The sequence below is a fragment of the Schistocerca nitens genome, chromosome 3 (genome assembly GCF_023898315.1).
Source record: "Schistocerca nitens isolate TAMUIC-IGC-003100 chromosome 3, iqSchNite1.1, whole genome shotgun sequence".
In the NCBI taxonomy this organism is placed as follows: Eukaryota; Metazoa; Arthropoda; class Insecta; order Orthoptera; family Acrididae; genus Schistocerca; species Schistocerca nitens.
Genome location: NC_064616.1, coordinates 223,387,315 through 223,403,403, shown reverse-complemented (window position 1 = coordinate 223,403,403; position 16,089 = coordinate 223,387,315). Strand labels below are relative to the sequence as shown.

The window sequence follows — 16,089 nt, the reverse complement described above, 5'->3', positions numbered from 1 at the left end:
AAAAAATCATTACAGACTTAACTGCAAAGAGCTAAGCAAAGTAATGAAACCTATTCGATGTGGTGCTCAAAATTGCTAGCATACGTTCACTCAGTACTGACCGATGCCATAATCTTATGTGGCAGTGTAGCAAATAAGTAGGTCCAATTTGTTCTAAAGAAGAGTGCAATCAGGCTATTGTGTTAAGAAATTATGGAAGATCTTGGAACAGCGTCTTCAGGAACATAGCTATCATCACACTCTTGTTTTACGTCCTAATATAATATGTGATTCATAACAGTAGTGATTTACTACCAGAATACAAGAAGTAAAACCTTCCAGATACTGGCAGGCCTATACTATAAATCCTTGTCTAGAGTTTTATATTCTGGTGCGAATGTTGCTGCTGAACTTCAGGCAGGGAATTGAAAATATTGAATCAGAAACAAACTGTACTAAAGCTCATTGGCCATGTATATAATTTCTAAAAATATATTGTTTTTCAATACGTCTAAAACTGTAAAAAGGTTATCTGTGACTTGTTAGAATTCAGGTACAGTACTTCATTTGGCTTCATGAAATCATCCTTCAGTACAGCGTAAATAGCTTCGAAGTGTTGGATATGATTTCACTCAATACTTATTTTGAAATTGCAATAGCAAATTCTATAGCTACAGCTTCCATTACCAGGAATCTTAATTTCACAGTCAGCTGTTAATATGGAGAAATTGCTCTCCTCATACGTTACATAGCAGAGGATAAAATTTTTATTTATAAAATTCAATTTTCAGGGGTTGAATCTCTTTAATTGGTGGGAAAAGCTCACATTAAGCAATTACATATCCTAATTATGTACTTACACTGCTGTAGATTGCAGGTGTTGCCTTGTTGGAAAATTCTGTGTTAACCTTGATGTGCAGGGATCGACTGAACTAGTGCGCAGTGCCACCATCAGACGACATCCCACCCCTCCACCCCTTGCCCCTCCCTCCCAATTCCTCACAGAAAAAATTGATGTGATAAAGACTCAGTCTGTGCTGGAGAGGAAGGATCTCATGACGTGAAATTCAAATCAGTTTCAATAATATACTGATGAATACACTTTATTTAATCAGTTTGCGACAGATAGGGTTTAGCTTATGTCTGCACTCCCACTCCCACTTCCCATGACGTAATAACTGTAAGCACCGAGGAATGGAATGAAACGTAGTACAGTAGTCGCCGTTTGGCGTCGCCCGGTCGTGTGTCTTCATACAGGACCCCCAACATAGGTCAAAAATCGCCCAATGTCTTAATTACAGATCATGATACTAAATACCACCTACCACGGACCAGATGTTGACCTCCTTTGATCTCACAGAACCGAAAAAAGCACCAGGTGGTGGCTTTGTGTTGACCAAGAAATGCCAGACTTGCTTCCTGTCTCTGTCTGTCTCAAGTGGCTACTTCCTGTTTGTATGTGAACCAACGTCTCCAAACACACAGACAGAGATTGCCATCTCTCCGCAGAATATTGTGTTCCTATTGGCTAATGCTGGGGACAATTGGAGGGCTGACGCAATTTCGATATCAAAATAGTGGGAAATAGTCCATTTGCACTACCCTATCAAATTAATTGTTTAACTATTTACAGGAGTCAAACAGATCGCTTAAAACACTCACCACCACCTTACGATGATTCTTCTTCATAATAGAACATATTTTCAACATTTTAGAATCACACGAAAACATTTTGCAAATCAAGTAATTAAATTTCTGCTACAAATAGATCAAACCAATAAATATTACATTACATTACATTTATAATTTTCCATGGATCCCTTGGAGAGGAGTCTCTGGGATGTGGAAAGAGTCAGTTTTTTTTCTTTTTCTTTACTCAGATACATGGATATTGTACAATTCTATTGCAGACAGAGTTATGAGCTATAATCCTTGTGAAGACATTCATCAATGGGGTAGAAGGAGTTGGCCAACAGGAAGTTCTTTAATTCACTCTGAAACAGATCTTTATCACTTACAAGACCTTTGATATGCTCTGGTAAGTTATTGAATATATGAGTACCCATGTATTTGACTCCTTTTTGTACTAATGTTAAGCTTTTATACTCCTTATACAGATTGTTTTTGGTTCTGGTATTATAATCAAGTTTTTCACTATTTTGTGTAAAAAGAGACATGTTGGAAATGACAAAGGACATCAATAAGTATATGTACTGAGAAGAAGTAGTTAGAATACCAAGTTTCTTAACGAAGTCTCTGCATGATGATCTAGGACTGACACGATATAATTCTAATGACTTGTTTCTGAATTTTGAAAATGTTCCCTTTGTGAGAGGAGTTTCCCCAAAAGATGATTCCATAACTCATTAGTGAATGTAAGTAGGCCGAATAAACTAACTTCTTCAGTTTTAAATCACCTATTTCTGCTATCATGCATACTGCAAATGTAGCTGAACTAAGGCGTTTCATTAAGTCTAGAGTGTGAGTTTTCCCATTTGACACTGTCTACAGCTTTAATTTCATTGTTTGAACACATTATACTTATAGGGTCAGGTATTCTTTGTGAGGTACTAAACTGTATGTACTGGGTCTTCTCAAAATTCAGTGACAATCCATTTACTGTGAACCACCCATTGATACTTAACAAATATTTCGTTAGCTGATTGCTCAGTGAGATCAAGAGTACTTTTTTTTATACCAATACTTGTATCATCTGCAAATAAGACAAACTTTTCATTTTGTGGCACTGCATATGGAAGATCATTTATATATAATAGGAACAACAAGGAACCTAAAATAGAGCCCTGGGGCACCCCCTGTCTGATGGTTTCATATTTTGAATGACTATTGTTATGTGGTAAGCTTGATACAGACACACAATTTTCTATAATCCCATAATATTTTAACTTTTGTATAAGGATATCATGCTTAACACAATCAAAAGCTTTAGCCAGATCACATAATATTCCAAGTGATGATAAATTTTGATTTATTGATTCTAATATATCATCTGCAAAAGTGAATATAGCTTGATCAGTTGACAATCCTTTCCGAAATCCAAACTGATTCCGAATGAGAATATTTTTCTGTACTAAGTGTTTATAAAGTCTATTGTGCATAACCCTTTCAAAGACTTTTGAAAATATTGCCAATAATGAAATGGGATGGAAGTTTTCCATTTATGATTTTCCCCTTTTTTGTGTAATGGTTTGGCAATAGCATATTTAAGCCTATCTGGAAAAGTACCACTGTGGAGGGATTCATTACATATGTAACTCAGTATGTCACAATGTTGTGAGGAGCAACATTTAATTATGGTAGTGCTGATTTCTTCATAACCAGTGAACATTTGTTTTTAAGAGAGCTAATTGTGGTGTCACCGCCAGACACCACACTTGCTAGGTGGTAGCCTTTAAATCGGCCGCGGTCCGTTAGTATACATCGGACCAGCATGTCGCCACTGTCAGTGATTGCAGACCAAGCGCCACCACACGGCAGGTCTAGAGACACTTCCTAGCACTCGCCCCAGTTGTACTGCCGACTTTGCTAGCGATGCTACACAGACAAATACGCTCTCATTTGCCGAGACGATAGTTAGCATAGCCTTCAGCTACGTCATTTGCTACTACCTAGCAAGGCGCCATTACCAGTTATATTGAGCTTATTATTAATGTACCGTCAAGAGCGATGTACACCGATTATGGATTAAAGTTAAGTATTCTACCAGTGACCTCCTGTTTTGCTAGTCTTATTTCTCTGACCTGTTCCAGACCTCACGCCAGTCTGCGTGTAATTAAACGCGTGCATTTCGGCCTCCTCTAGCAACACTGTGTTGGCTCGTCTGCCAACAAAGCACTAATAATATTAGAAATCTCTTTTTGGTGAGGTAGGATATAGTTGAATTTTGTCAAACTTCTGCAGAAATGCATTTTTTAAATATTTTAAGCTGTCTTCTGAGCACCCATGCAAACCTAAGTTGTCTGCTACTGAAAGGAAAAATTTGTGACCTATGAGTATATTAGAGTAACAGTTATATTCTTCTTTTATCCTGGGTGGATTGTATACATCTTTCCAGTCTGTATTCCTCAAACAGTTTTTTATACCTTCAATTCCTGTTTCATTTATTATTTGCATAGTTTCCCACTTCCTGTTATTAGTTGAATCAGACCCCACTATATTAAATGCAAGCAACTGGGCATCATAATCTGAAATGCCATTAAATATTGGATTTATACTATGATTTGCTAGTGTGGTAGTATCTATGAAAATGTTATCAACAGCAGTGCTGCTGGTACCCATATCCCTGGTTGGAATTTGTAGTAAAGGAATGAGATTATAAGAAGTGGTAAGGGACTCTAGTATGGATCTAATTAAAATCTCCACTTAGTATGAGTTCATTATTTTTAGAAGTTCAGAAATTTAATACTGCATCAAGCTGTTTAGTGAATAGCAGGAAATTACCAGTTGGAGCCCTGTATATTGTGACTACAATTATTGTTCTTTTGTGTGTTTCTACTTTTGTGACACATGCTTCAAAATGCTGATCACTACGGTATTTAAGAATGTCAATGATTTTATAATTGTGACCCTTTTTAATGTAAGTGGCAACTCCTCCTTTCTCCATCTCTTTTCTACAATACTTGGAAGCTAATGTATACCGTTCCATATTAAGTGTTTCAATTTCACTACCTAAATGTGTTCAGAAATACAAATAATATCAACAGGATTTGTAGACTGTAGCTCATCTAAACAGATCTGAAATTCATTAATTTTGTTTTTTAAACCTCTGATATTTTGCTATAGTAAATTTACTGTTACTTTTTTTGTCTTCACAAGTATCATGGTATCTGAGGTATTGTACAAACTGGCGTTTGACAGCATCAGTACGCTCCTCCACCAAAACGACATGACAGCATCATCGCCAAACCAACCCTCCATTTCTTTATGAGTACCCTATAATAGATTACAAATGTAGATAGATGACTGTACAGTACGTCCAATCCTTGTTAATTCCCAGACATATATATAGCAATGTATGCCTCTCAGTGTCCTATACCGATGTAGTTAGGTTACCTACATATTTCTAGCACTTCGATCATAGGTCGTAATTTACCATTACGGTTGCCCATCTTTCCCTATATGCACGGGAGTTACAGAGCATTCTCGCATTCTTAGGTTAAAGTCAGATATTAAGAGATCTCCTCGCATTATCTTTGACCAACCCTCCCTGTGACACTGTCACTGATTTAATTTGCAGCTGACCAGAAGTAGACCACTACATTGCATGTCTCGTGAAGGAGCAGAACAAGCTGAGTCTGTAACTGCAGTTCAGCAAAGACTGTTCCTCACCAATGTTACTCATAGCACCCATCCAAGTGCACAAAATCACTCCAGATGCTCACAGGTCAAGGTGGTTAGCACTTCTTATCGGTGTAGAGTAGATATGACAGTATTGTGATGATACAACAGATATTAAGAAGAAACGTGTGGTTTATGTATGATGGAGCTCCAAATTTATCTACCATATTATTTGTATACTTAAGATATGCATATGAAAATCACAGACTAGAATGGTATTAGAAATCTGTTTGTGTATGACAGATTCTGAAATATGGTGTGGTGCACAAGGGGACCTGGCACTGGTGGCAGTAGTATCATGTTTCTCTCCAAACATGCTTCCCACTTGCATCCTGCTTCTTTTGTTTATAGTGTTCACTATAACAAAAATCTACTAATACCAGTATTGGTAACTCCTGTTTTGATCACAAGTGAGGTAAATTCTTCCTACACGTTGATCAGGGGCCTATTGGCATAGTAAAATGCTGAGACTGATTGCCAAATAATATAAGGTTGAAGTTTGATTGCTGAAAGGTGTTTATTTAACATCCTCAAAGTTCAAAAGAGTCACCACCAGATTCTAAAACAGGGATATCTTCCCACTGCCCTTCCTCTCTGGAATAATCACAAGCAGACGTAATACTGCAAAAATTGCAACAAAATGCTACCAAAAAAATGGTAATGTTGCAATGATTTCACGAGCACAAGCCAACAGCAATACACTGCAACAAAAAGTGAAACTGCAAAGAATGCTAACAAGTGACAGTGGAAGGAACAAAAATATTATAATCTGGATGCTGGTGCTAACTAGCGGCAGTGGAAGGAACTACAACATTTATAATCAGGATGCTGGTGCAGGGATGCACAAAATTTGGAGGCCCTCATTATGTCGGGATCATATTTATCAGCAAAACAGCTTAACCTGAGATATCTCGGGATAATCAGTTAGGAGGTTAACAAATAATACTGCACAAATCATCAAATATCAATTCTGATAATGGCAGGGAATCAAAGACAAATGAAACCTGTGGACCAAGTTCACAATAATGGAAATCAGGTGCAGCCAAAATGAACCCCTATTGGCAGAATACTAGCACTTGAACAAAGTTCTACAATGTTGTCTTTCTTGCGGAATACAGATATCAAGTTATCCTCGGCTGGTATTTCTTACAGGAACTATGGGCCATAATAAACTGTAGAAGGCATTATTAACACCACCATCAACACGAATTCTAATCAACAACATAGACACACAGTTATAACATATGCCCTGTTCGACACTGAAAATCTCACACACAGTTTGAACAGAAATTAAAATGTAAGAATGATCATAACAGTCTCAAGTTAAGAGTGCTGTGTCACCAACTACAAATTACAGCCACAACACAGCCCTAAAGCTGGTGTGTTTGTTTATTGGTACCAAGGTGGACAACAACCTGGTCTAAATGCACTTGTGTTAACGTTTATTGACAACTGCATCTGAGTTGCTGCTACTGCTCTTGACATGAATGACAACATAAAAACAGGTGGCTGTTGTGCTTTATATACAATCTGTTCTGCAATATGATACATGGCTGGTGATCTGTATTATAGTTGTTCTGTTCCTCCAGATACATAGGCTACCTCTACTCCACACAACATGTCTCAATAAATTAACACACGGTGATGGAGATGATAACACTGTTCTTTGTTCCTGGGCTGCTTTGCAAAATTTTCTGCGCAGTCTGTGGTCTTTACAACAACACAATGCATCCAAATTCCTGGCACTTTAAGTGCTTTAACCCTTTGAGTGCTGCACCAGCGCATGCAGCTGGCCGTGTCAAACCTGCTCTTGGGGCCGCCTAATCCATGTGCCTGCGCTGGCAGCCACTTCCACGGACTATTGTGTGTGCCTGAGCACTCCGCTCAGCTGTCCTCGCCCTGGCCCGAGTATTTCTGGAACAACGGGAGTCGTGACAGACTCACAGTTAGTGCGATCGCAGACGTTACATATAAACGCAGGGTATCTGGATACTCATTCCATACCTTTGAATCTGGAGATGAATTGCTCGACAGACTTAATGTACACTTATGATGCTAACATGTAACTCTTCACGAAGGCTTTCTTTCATTGGCAATTAGTTCTTGAGAATCATCATAAGGTCTCCGTACACATCTGTGTCTTATTTGGCATACTGATACTTCATTATCAGATTTCTGTATGCAACTTATGATGTAAACACTGTATAATCCGTAATGATCAAACGTTGACGTTCTTCTGTACTAGCGCAATACTTCGCCCCCAAACAACCATTGAGGGAAGTGTCTGGATGCCAAGACACACTTTTGAAGCTAATCACTATATTTTGAGAGCCTTAACCAAATAAATTATCCCCAAGGAAACTTCAAAATCAAAAATTCAACATTTCTGAATTCTTTTTATGTGGAATGCAGTTGTTATTGTACAGTAGAAATAAACAATTATTTACAGCTTTTGTTTAAGAATTAGATAACAAAATACTCAAGTTTCTAAACTACCTAATTAAATGTCACCTTTAATTCCTAATGACCTTTAGTGCTTCAGAAACGGGCGAGTATGTGCAACTGACCAACATGTGCCAAGACGCCCTTTCCAAGTGTAGGCCTAGAATTTTTTCACAAATCCAGTGTCCTGGAAAAATAGGACAACAATCCGTTACTGAATATTAATAGAAAATTGTAGCCCGGGTTGCAGTAAAAGATATTTATTGAAGCGGCGACTAGTTTCGGGTGAAGCCCATTTTCAAACAACCATGTCAAAAAGGAATGTGACAAACACATTATAGCTGTTAATAAAACCATGGTTTTATTAACAGCCATAATGTGGTTGTCACAGTCATTTTTTTACATGGTGGTTTGAAAATGGGCGTCCCCAGAAACTAGTCGCTGCTTAAATAAATATCTTTTACCACAACCCAGACTACAGTTTTGTAGTAATAACAATGCTAGAATTTTGTGTTTAATGATATTTGCAGTAAGTTTACGGTTTAACTTCTATGGAAGAATCCATAAATTTGTACTAAGTTTTTATTCATGCACCTTCTGTAAGAACATTTGAAGCATCCCGTCTGTGTTTGTCAGCACAGACTGGATGTTTCACATGTTCATACATAAGGTGTTTGTCAGCAAAGTAATTCATCTGGTGAGGCTAAAGAGCTCAGATAATTCGGTGTGGTTTTTTTTTTCCTTCCCCACAGTTATTTTTCCATCCTTCCTTGTCATCCGGGATTTGAACTGGCAATGGTGAAGTTAAAAATATTTTTTTAATTTTTGTAATCATTTTTAATTTATAAGTAATTTTTTCAGAAGTAAGGGCTTCATTTCATCTTCCGGCTTTAGCAACTTGGCTAAAAGTATTTCTTTGTGTGGTATGTTTCAAAACATGGGCCAATGCACAAAGGTACATTGCATGTTTTGCATTCATATTTCGTTTCTCGATGCACATTCTGTTTCGAGCAGGCTGCAGATCTAAGCCATAGTCCGCGTTTCTTGGACTGGTCACTTAGAATGACATGGGGAAAGTGCCTCCCAGTAAAGCGAAGAGGATTCTCGTCATCAGAGCGTCTTCCTTTCCTATCTCTTATCCATTCTGTAGCAAATTTTTCCACAAGTTCTCGTACCAGACATAAATGAAAAGTTGATAATGATATTTTGCTCCTTTGCCATGGTGAAAGTGAAAAATCTTTTCGTTTCAAAAGCTATAACTTTCAACAGATCTTCTGACAGAAATAGCAGGAAAAAGGATAGAACCCTTGCACCACGCGTTAGTTGGCAATTATGTCCTGAAGATGAGTCATCAAATGCATGAAACGCTGGACTGACATCATGTTTTTGCCGATCAAATTTCTCATTCTCACTATGGCATGGCCTTTTACAGATCGATTCGTCTTCACTTTCAGAATCTGAAGAAGAACTGTCCTGGCGAGCTCTACTAGGTGAAGTACGTGGATGTGCATTACTACGACATTCTTTTGATGAATCTCCATCATCACTGTATTCATTGAAGATGCCACACTCACTGTCACTGTCACTCCTTGTCAGTATCTCCAGTATCTCTTCGTCAGTGCAACGACGCTGATGTGCCATTTGTCTGTGGAGCTCAAAAGAGACAGCACTCTAAAAATCCTGATGAAACGGCAGATAGCTAAACGACACCACAGAAGCAGAATATCACATGAACCAGCTAGCACAAATGTCGAAAAGCAACTGCGAAATCCATAGCAGTGTGTTTCCCAGATAGCAGCGACAGCGACACAGAACAATAAATAAGGTACATCCATCCCAGGGAGTGTAGATGACAAAAGAACTTGCGATGGGCCAGCATGCAGCCCTGAGCGGCTATTGACGGCCGCAGGCCAACAGGCAGTGAACCGGCTGCGGTATAAGCCGTCATTAGGACTCAAGTACCGGCCAAGCCGTGCAGTGAATGCCGTCTGTAGGGGCCACGGGAAAGCCCACTTCAGCGGCAAATAACATCCGCAGGCCCCGCAGCAAGGTGGAGTGTCGCGGCATACCACATATGCAGTACTCAAAGGGTTAAAGGAATAGGTATGTAATGTCATACTGCCAAGCAAACTGATTCTGCTCTGACAGTCTCTAGAAGCTCAGGCATGTTGAGAGCATGTACAGAAGCAGACCTTTTCACATCTCTCCATTAATTGCCTTTATGATATTGTTAATGTCTGTACATCAAATTTCTTCAATAATATATCTGCCCAGCATAAGCTCTTCGCTGTAATTTAAAAGAGGTGTATAGCTCAGTCACAATCACATACTCCCCAAGGTGATAAGTATTCACAAGCAGCTGCATGGTGTGCAGTGGCAGTCAATTTCTGAGGATTTTCACCAATTTCAATATTACAGCAATACCAGACAAAACCCTTTTACAACACAAAGGTGAAAGTTTTACAAAATTTCCCTCTTGTCCTTTCAGAATTATAAAAAGATTCTATGATTTGAACTGTGTTCTAGTACTAGTCCATGATTCTTTTCTGGGCACAGGGCATGTGTATGCATTGAACGCAATAGACATTGTGATCATTACCACCACATTCTGCTCAGGAGTTTACCTCAGTAATGTTGTTCACTGTTTGTATTGGGCAATCAAGGTTGACGCAACAATAGTGTCACACACTGAGATATAAAATTTTTACTCCCCCAGTCCTGTACTAAGTCCCCACAGCCAAGCATTGTCTTAGCACAGGGAGGTATCAATACAAGCCAGCCACTACATGTAGACATTTTGACACAGTTAGTTGGTCACCAAGAGAGCAACACTGACAATTCTGTGTGAGAGAATAAGCTTAACAGAAAACTGTAAGACAAGAGTACACCAAACTGCCTTTGCTGCTCTTGTAAAATTAAGATGCACTAGATAGGACGCAACGACGCATATTGGGGACCTGACAGAGCTGTTACAGTCCTGCAACAACTCCATTAAGCAAATGTAGATAATAAACTGGACCGATTTGGTCATTACAAATACTGTTGCACAGCAAAGTGTCTCCTCAGTTCAAGAAATACCCTGGCAAGCTGGCCTAGGGGTAGTCAAATCAGTATGATCAATCTCATTCACACTTGATTTTCTGTTTACTGTATTGTAACATCTTGTTTAAGATTGTTACAGTGTTGTCAAACTGTGCCAGTCACACTCTTGCTACTTGGAATAATGATAGCAGTTCTGTAACACTGGATAACTGATGCTGGAGTCTAGGACTGAAGTTGCCACCAATAGGTAATCCATGGGTCCACCAACACTGTTCCAGTTCAGGTCATGAGATGCTCTGATACTTTGGCATCATATGGACCAGAGGGCCCACTGAACTGATTGGTCAGGATCAGCGTACATCAAACATCATGGCACCCAACACAATGGGCCATCTGACAGGACAACACGAGCAGTGACGAGAGGGGGACAGAGCACTCTCAGGGCGGCATGTAAATCAATCACACAAGCACCACAGTCATACCTCCTTCTCAGCAGATCTGCCGCAAGTGAAGCACGTATGGATCAGCATGCAGCCACAATATACCAGACTGTAAGTTGCCAGCCTAAGCTATGGGTTGACACAGTGACCGCTAGGAAGCCTCCGCCACTGATGACAGCAGATTTCATTATAGCCTACGGAGAAATTGGCCATGGCTGAGGCCTCAGCTATGAGATGCATATTAGACTATACAACGATTAATAACTAATTTTGTTTTATTTGCATCAAATCGCCCCCCTCCCCTCCCCAATAGGTTGTCAGGCCAAATATCCTGACAAAAAACAGTGGGAGTTTCCAGCCCAGAAGTGGGCAACACCTACATTAGTAAAGCACAGCACAAATAAAAACAAACAATTTATGTAGAAGGGTGTCCAATTCTAGAAACCAATTTTAAGTTCCTGATAACTTTCTAGGTTCAAAGTTAGTGTACTGCACAAATACAGAGTCCCGACTGACTGTCAATAATTCACTACAAAACCAAAAACCATCAACCAGAGCCACTTTCTGACATATATATGGTTGAAGGAGCTTAAACTGGTTTGTGTATGATAATATAGTCATAACAGATTGCAACCACAGTGAATTGTTGCATGGCACTTCAAAAATTGGACTGCATTTAAGGATCATGCTTTCCACATATTGGGACTAATAAAGCTTTTCATCCTAATAGTGTTCAACAGGATGAATGAATCAAACACACACTGCTGTAGTTTGAGGAAGTACAGTAAAACAGAAACAAATACTGGCATATCTTGAATCATTTCATCACAGTAACACTGGATCTCATATGACAATGAAAACATAGAAGAAATGCTCAAACTTGATAATCTGATTTTTGTAAGTAATTTTAATTTTATTTCTGTTAATGGTAACAATATGAAATAAAATACTGAAGGAAGTTTGGCTTTCAGCCATTTGAGAGGCCTGCACTGTTATGCATCTTCAACACACTTTTCCTTTCTTTCTTTCTTCCTTTTTTTCTTCTTTTCCTTTTTTTCTTCTAATGTGCCACAGTCATTTTCTGTACATTGATTTTCACTACTTTTAGAGGTTTCACAATCAGATGTTAATTTTATCTTCTTCAAGTTCTGACTTCCTGATAATTGTTTAAGCAATTTCTTGTCTTGATCTTCAATTCGAGCAAGTTTGCCACTGAGTCCCAAGCCATGTCGAGCACCTCTGTTTAAAATAAATAAATGGAGAAAGGTTAGTATATTTTCAGATGTAAGAAAAATAGGTTACAAATATTAATTTATTGCGATAGTAAAACAATACAAAGCAAAATAGCACAGACTAGGTAACAAGGTATAACAACAAAACAGAAATAACTACTGCATACTGCCCAGAACTCAGGACCAGGATTAAAATGGTTGTTAATATGGGAGCAAATATAGATGAGAAAATCAGTAAGTCAATAAAATGGGAAAACAGATATTGTACTGGGAATATTCAAGTTAGAAACAGGTAGGAGCAATATCACCAGGACCATGCCGACAAACTTTAACAAATGATGGGTCACATATAGAGGGCAAATTTTTGTATAAAATATATTATTTTCAACTCATTGCTTATTAGTTGCATATGAAATGGCTCTAATGCTCTGATAATGAATAGCTACAACTTCCTTTCTTTTGTGTGGTAGATCATGCCATAATGCAAAATGAAACAACTTTTCAATACTATTGCAAGTGGTCTTCGTAATGGTGTATAATACTGCACAACCAGTCCCAAATGGTTCAAGTTATAATGATCTAGCAGTATTAAATATCCTGATGAAAGCCACTTGCAACAGAGGCAGATTTTTTTATCAATATGACAATTTACAATTAAAAATAATTTTATGAAAAATTGATGCCACTACAAAAGACTACACATATACAATAACAATTTTGCACACGTTACATTGACTGAAGACTTTTTGAATAAATTTGCTCTGTGGCTGATACATGTTGCTGCCTTAACAGCAACGACCATTGTATCGTGTTAAGCATGGCAGGATTCTGTTTTGTATCACAAAACTCGTCACTTGTGTGGTAAATAAGCTCAATTTGGATGGCAATTTCAGTATTTTACACTATGCTTTTGACATTTCTCCAAACAAACAGAAAATTAAAGTGGCATTAACTCAAGCAAATGTGTTGGTTACACAAGTTCTGTTCAATCTATCCAACATTTCCGAAAGCCTAAAGCCAGCAGTGATTGAACGTTAACACTGAAATTTGCTCAGAGTTCTGTAAAGCTGGTATGAAGAAATTAATAGTCAGATGCTTCTGTTAAGGAGCCATTCCAGCCCATACGTTAATGGTCACTGTTTGCTGGTGTGTGTGTGTGTGTGTATGTGTGTGTGTGTGTGTGTGTGTATGTGATTTTGATGAAATGATAAGTCAACTGGTCCTAGAAGTTAGACAACATACCAGCTATACTCCTGCTGTATCCTCCAGATGGTTACACAAACTATACCTATAGTACCTGCCACAGAAGGTATTCTGGTTGAAGATGCATAACCAAATCTCTCCATCTTGCTATCATCAAAATTCAGTGTGTTTATGCCATGCTTCCCATTACAAAGGTGTTTGCTGAAGAGGTTATGAAGGGCAACAAAAGAACTGTGATGTTTATATCTCCTGCTAAGAAACAAATGCTCAAATATATAACAAGTGATCGGTTGCTGCCTCACCATAAAACAACCCTGTAACAATTTTTAGTCCATGCTCGATCTAGAGCATTACATGTAAAAGGAAAGAGAAACACACACACACACACACACACACACACACACACACACACACACAGAGAGAGAGAGAGAGAGAGAGAGAGAGAGAGAGCGTGGAGGTATGGGGGAGGGGGGGGGGGGGGCAAGAAGAGGGATAGAGGGGGTAACAGAGTTGGCTTCAGTGCACTACTTACAATAACCAATGTGCCTCCCAAGTCTGAAACTTAAAAATGACTTGTTAAAATCAATTTACCTCACAAATAATCTGTGTGTTTCCTATCGTCACTTACAGCTTGTTATTTGTGGCTTGGAATACCCAGTAGAAATCTGTTTTCACCAGTGTTTTAATAATCCATCAATAGTGTTATGACACAGCACGAACATTTTGTGAAGTGTGGGAGGCAGTCTACTACTGCTATGCTCACAGGAGACTCCAGGCACTCTTCTTGAGTGATTTACAAAATCTAAAAGTGATGTTTTGGGCATATAAAGCACCAGGTTTATATGACTGCAGAGAGATTAGATTTTAACATTTAATATGCTTATACGAATTGAGAATCAAAGGACAGGAGGTGGAATTTGGGATGGTATCTCTCTGATGGTGAGGCTCAAGAAAAGTGCATTACTAGTTATTCACCAATGGGCTACTGCAGCGTGACTGGTGCCTACAAATTCTAGATAGTTTGTCCTGTACTTGAGAGGAGGAGGAAGAGTCCCAACAGCTGTTATAAATCTTTCAGAGAGAGTATCACCTTCAATGGCCAGAATTAAAGCTCCAATGTCTGCCCTGGTATCTCTTCCACGTTAGTGGATATACTGACAAAGTGAACTCCCATCTTTCTAAATTGGGCAGTAATTCTTTATCTGTCTGTAGTCTAAGATCACGACGAAAAATCATCACTGTCACAGTTACACCTCATAAAGGCTGCACTGTGGTGCATGGCATGAAACCAAATTTGTTACTTTGCGATCACTGCCCACCTGCCCATGATAAACGGGAGATAATTTTGTTGATTGGTCTACTTCTCATATCATCTAGTGAGGCAACTTCACCACACGTCTCATTTCTTCTCATAAGAAAAGTGGTTGTATATTCAGGAAAGATTCGTCATCTGATGCAGATCCTGTATTGTGGTGCGTATTATTCTTCATGTTTCTTAATCTTTTTTCCTCCCATGGTGTAACTACAGAAATATCTTGGGACTGTACTTTTCTACATTATATAAATCTGATCAATCGAGACTGCTGTGGTTGTATGGCCACCAGCTTGAAAAGTTTGAGTCTCCTCCTTCTGTGTTGTTACCTCGGTGGCCCAGAAGGTGGGAAAAGGGGGCTGGAAGACTGCAACAGCGGTAAGAAGCAGTGCCCAAATGGTTCGAGGTCCCATGCTTGTCATACACATGTTCATGAAAGAAACAAAACCTCCTGGAAGGGGTGGTGGGAGGGGCAGTGGGGACGAGGTTGGAAAAAATAGTACCTTGGCAATATTTCAGCATTAGTTTAAAAAAATGACAAGGCAAATCTTGAGATGTGTGAACTGCAGAGACAAAATAATCAACATGGGAATTTCCAAGAAGCAACATATGAAACATTTTACACTGCTGTTTAATGTTTAGGATGAAATTACTTGAGACTCAAAATAAAACAATGCTGTTTATTTAAACTCCAAGCTGAATATTTGTGACATAACTTAGACAAATACATTATACAGGGTGCAGCAGAACTGACTAAGCAGTTTCTATCCATTACCGCTAGGACTGTGGTGGGAGTAGGCAGTTGCACATTGTCTGCCTTTGTTCCATCGTTGAACACATTTCAGTAGCCAACATGGTCTGGACCAGAGCACATTGGGGTTTTGCCGTTTGTACTTATTATGAAAACAATAGATATGCGAGTGCTACACAATGAGCTTTTCGGCAACAGTCCAACATTCCACGCAACAATGCCGTTCCTAAATTCGGTCCTGGGTTCGGCAGTTGGGGCAAACTGGTAGCACACTAAGAATAGACACACATGGACGATGCAGATCCATCAGAAGTCAGAAAATGTGCAGCG

At 38.9% G+C, this 16,089-nt stretch overlaps 1 protein-coding gene across 3 annotated transcripts in view; it reads right to left on the bottom strand.

The window, feature by feature from the left end:
* Nucleotides 1–7,713: 7,713 nt before the first annotated feature.
* LOC126248184 (G patch domain-containing protein 4) overlaps nt 7,714–16,089 on the bottom strand; it is a 65,452-nt gene continuing 57,076 nt past the window's right edge. For 2 of the 3 annotated variants that reach the window (XM_049948959.1, XM_049948957.1), the window contains exon 5: nt 12,149–12,500. In XM_049948959.1, coding sequence (XP_049804916.1) covers nt 12,254–12,500 — 247 coding nt within the window. In that variant the 3' untranslated portion in view covers nt 12,149–12,253. Of the gene's footprint in view, nt 7,967–12,148; nt 12,501–16,089 lie in introns of those variants that run through there. The other variant, XM_049948960.1, reaches the window with a different exon arrangement.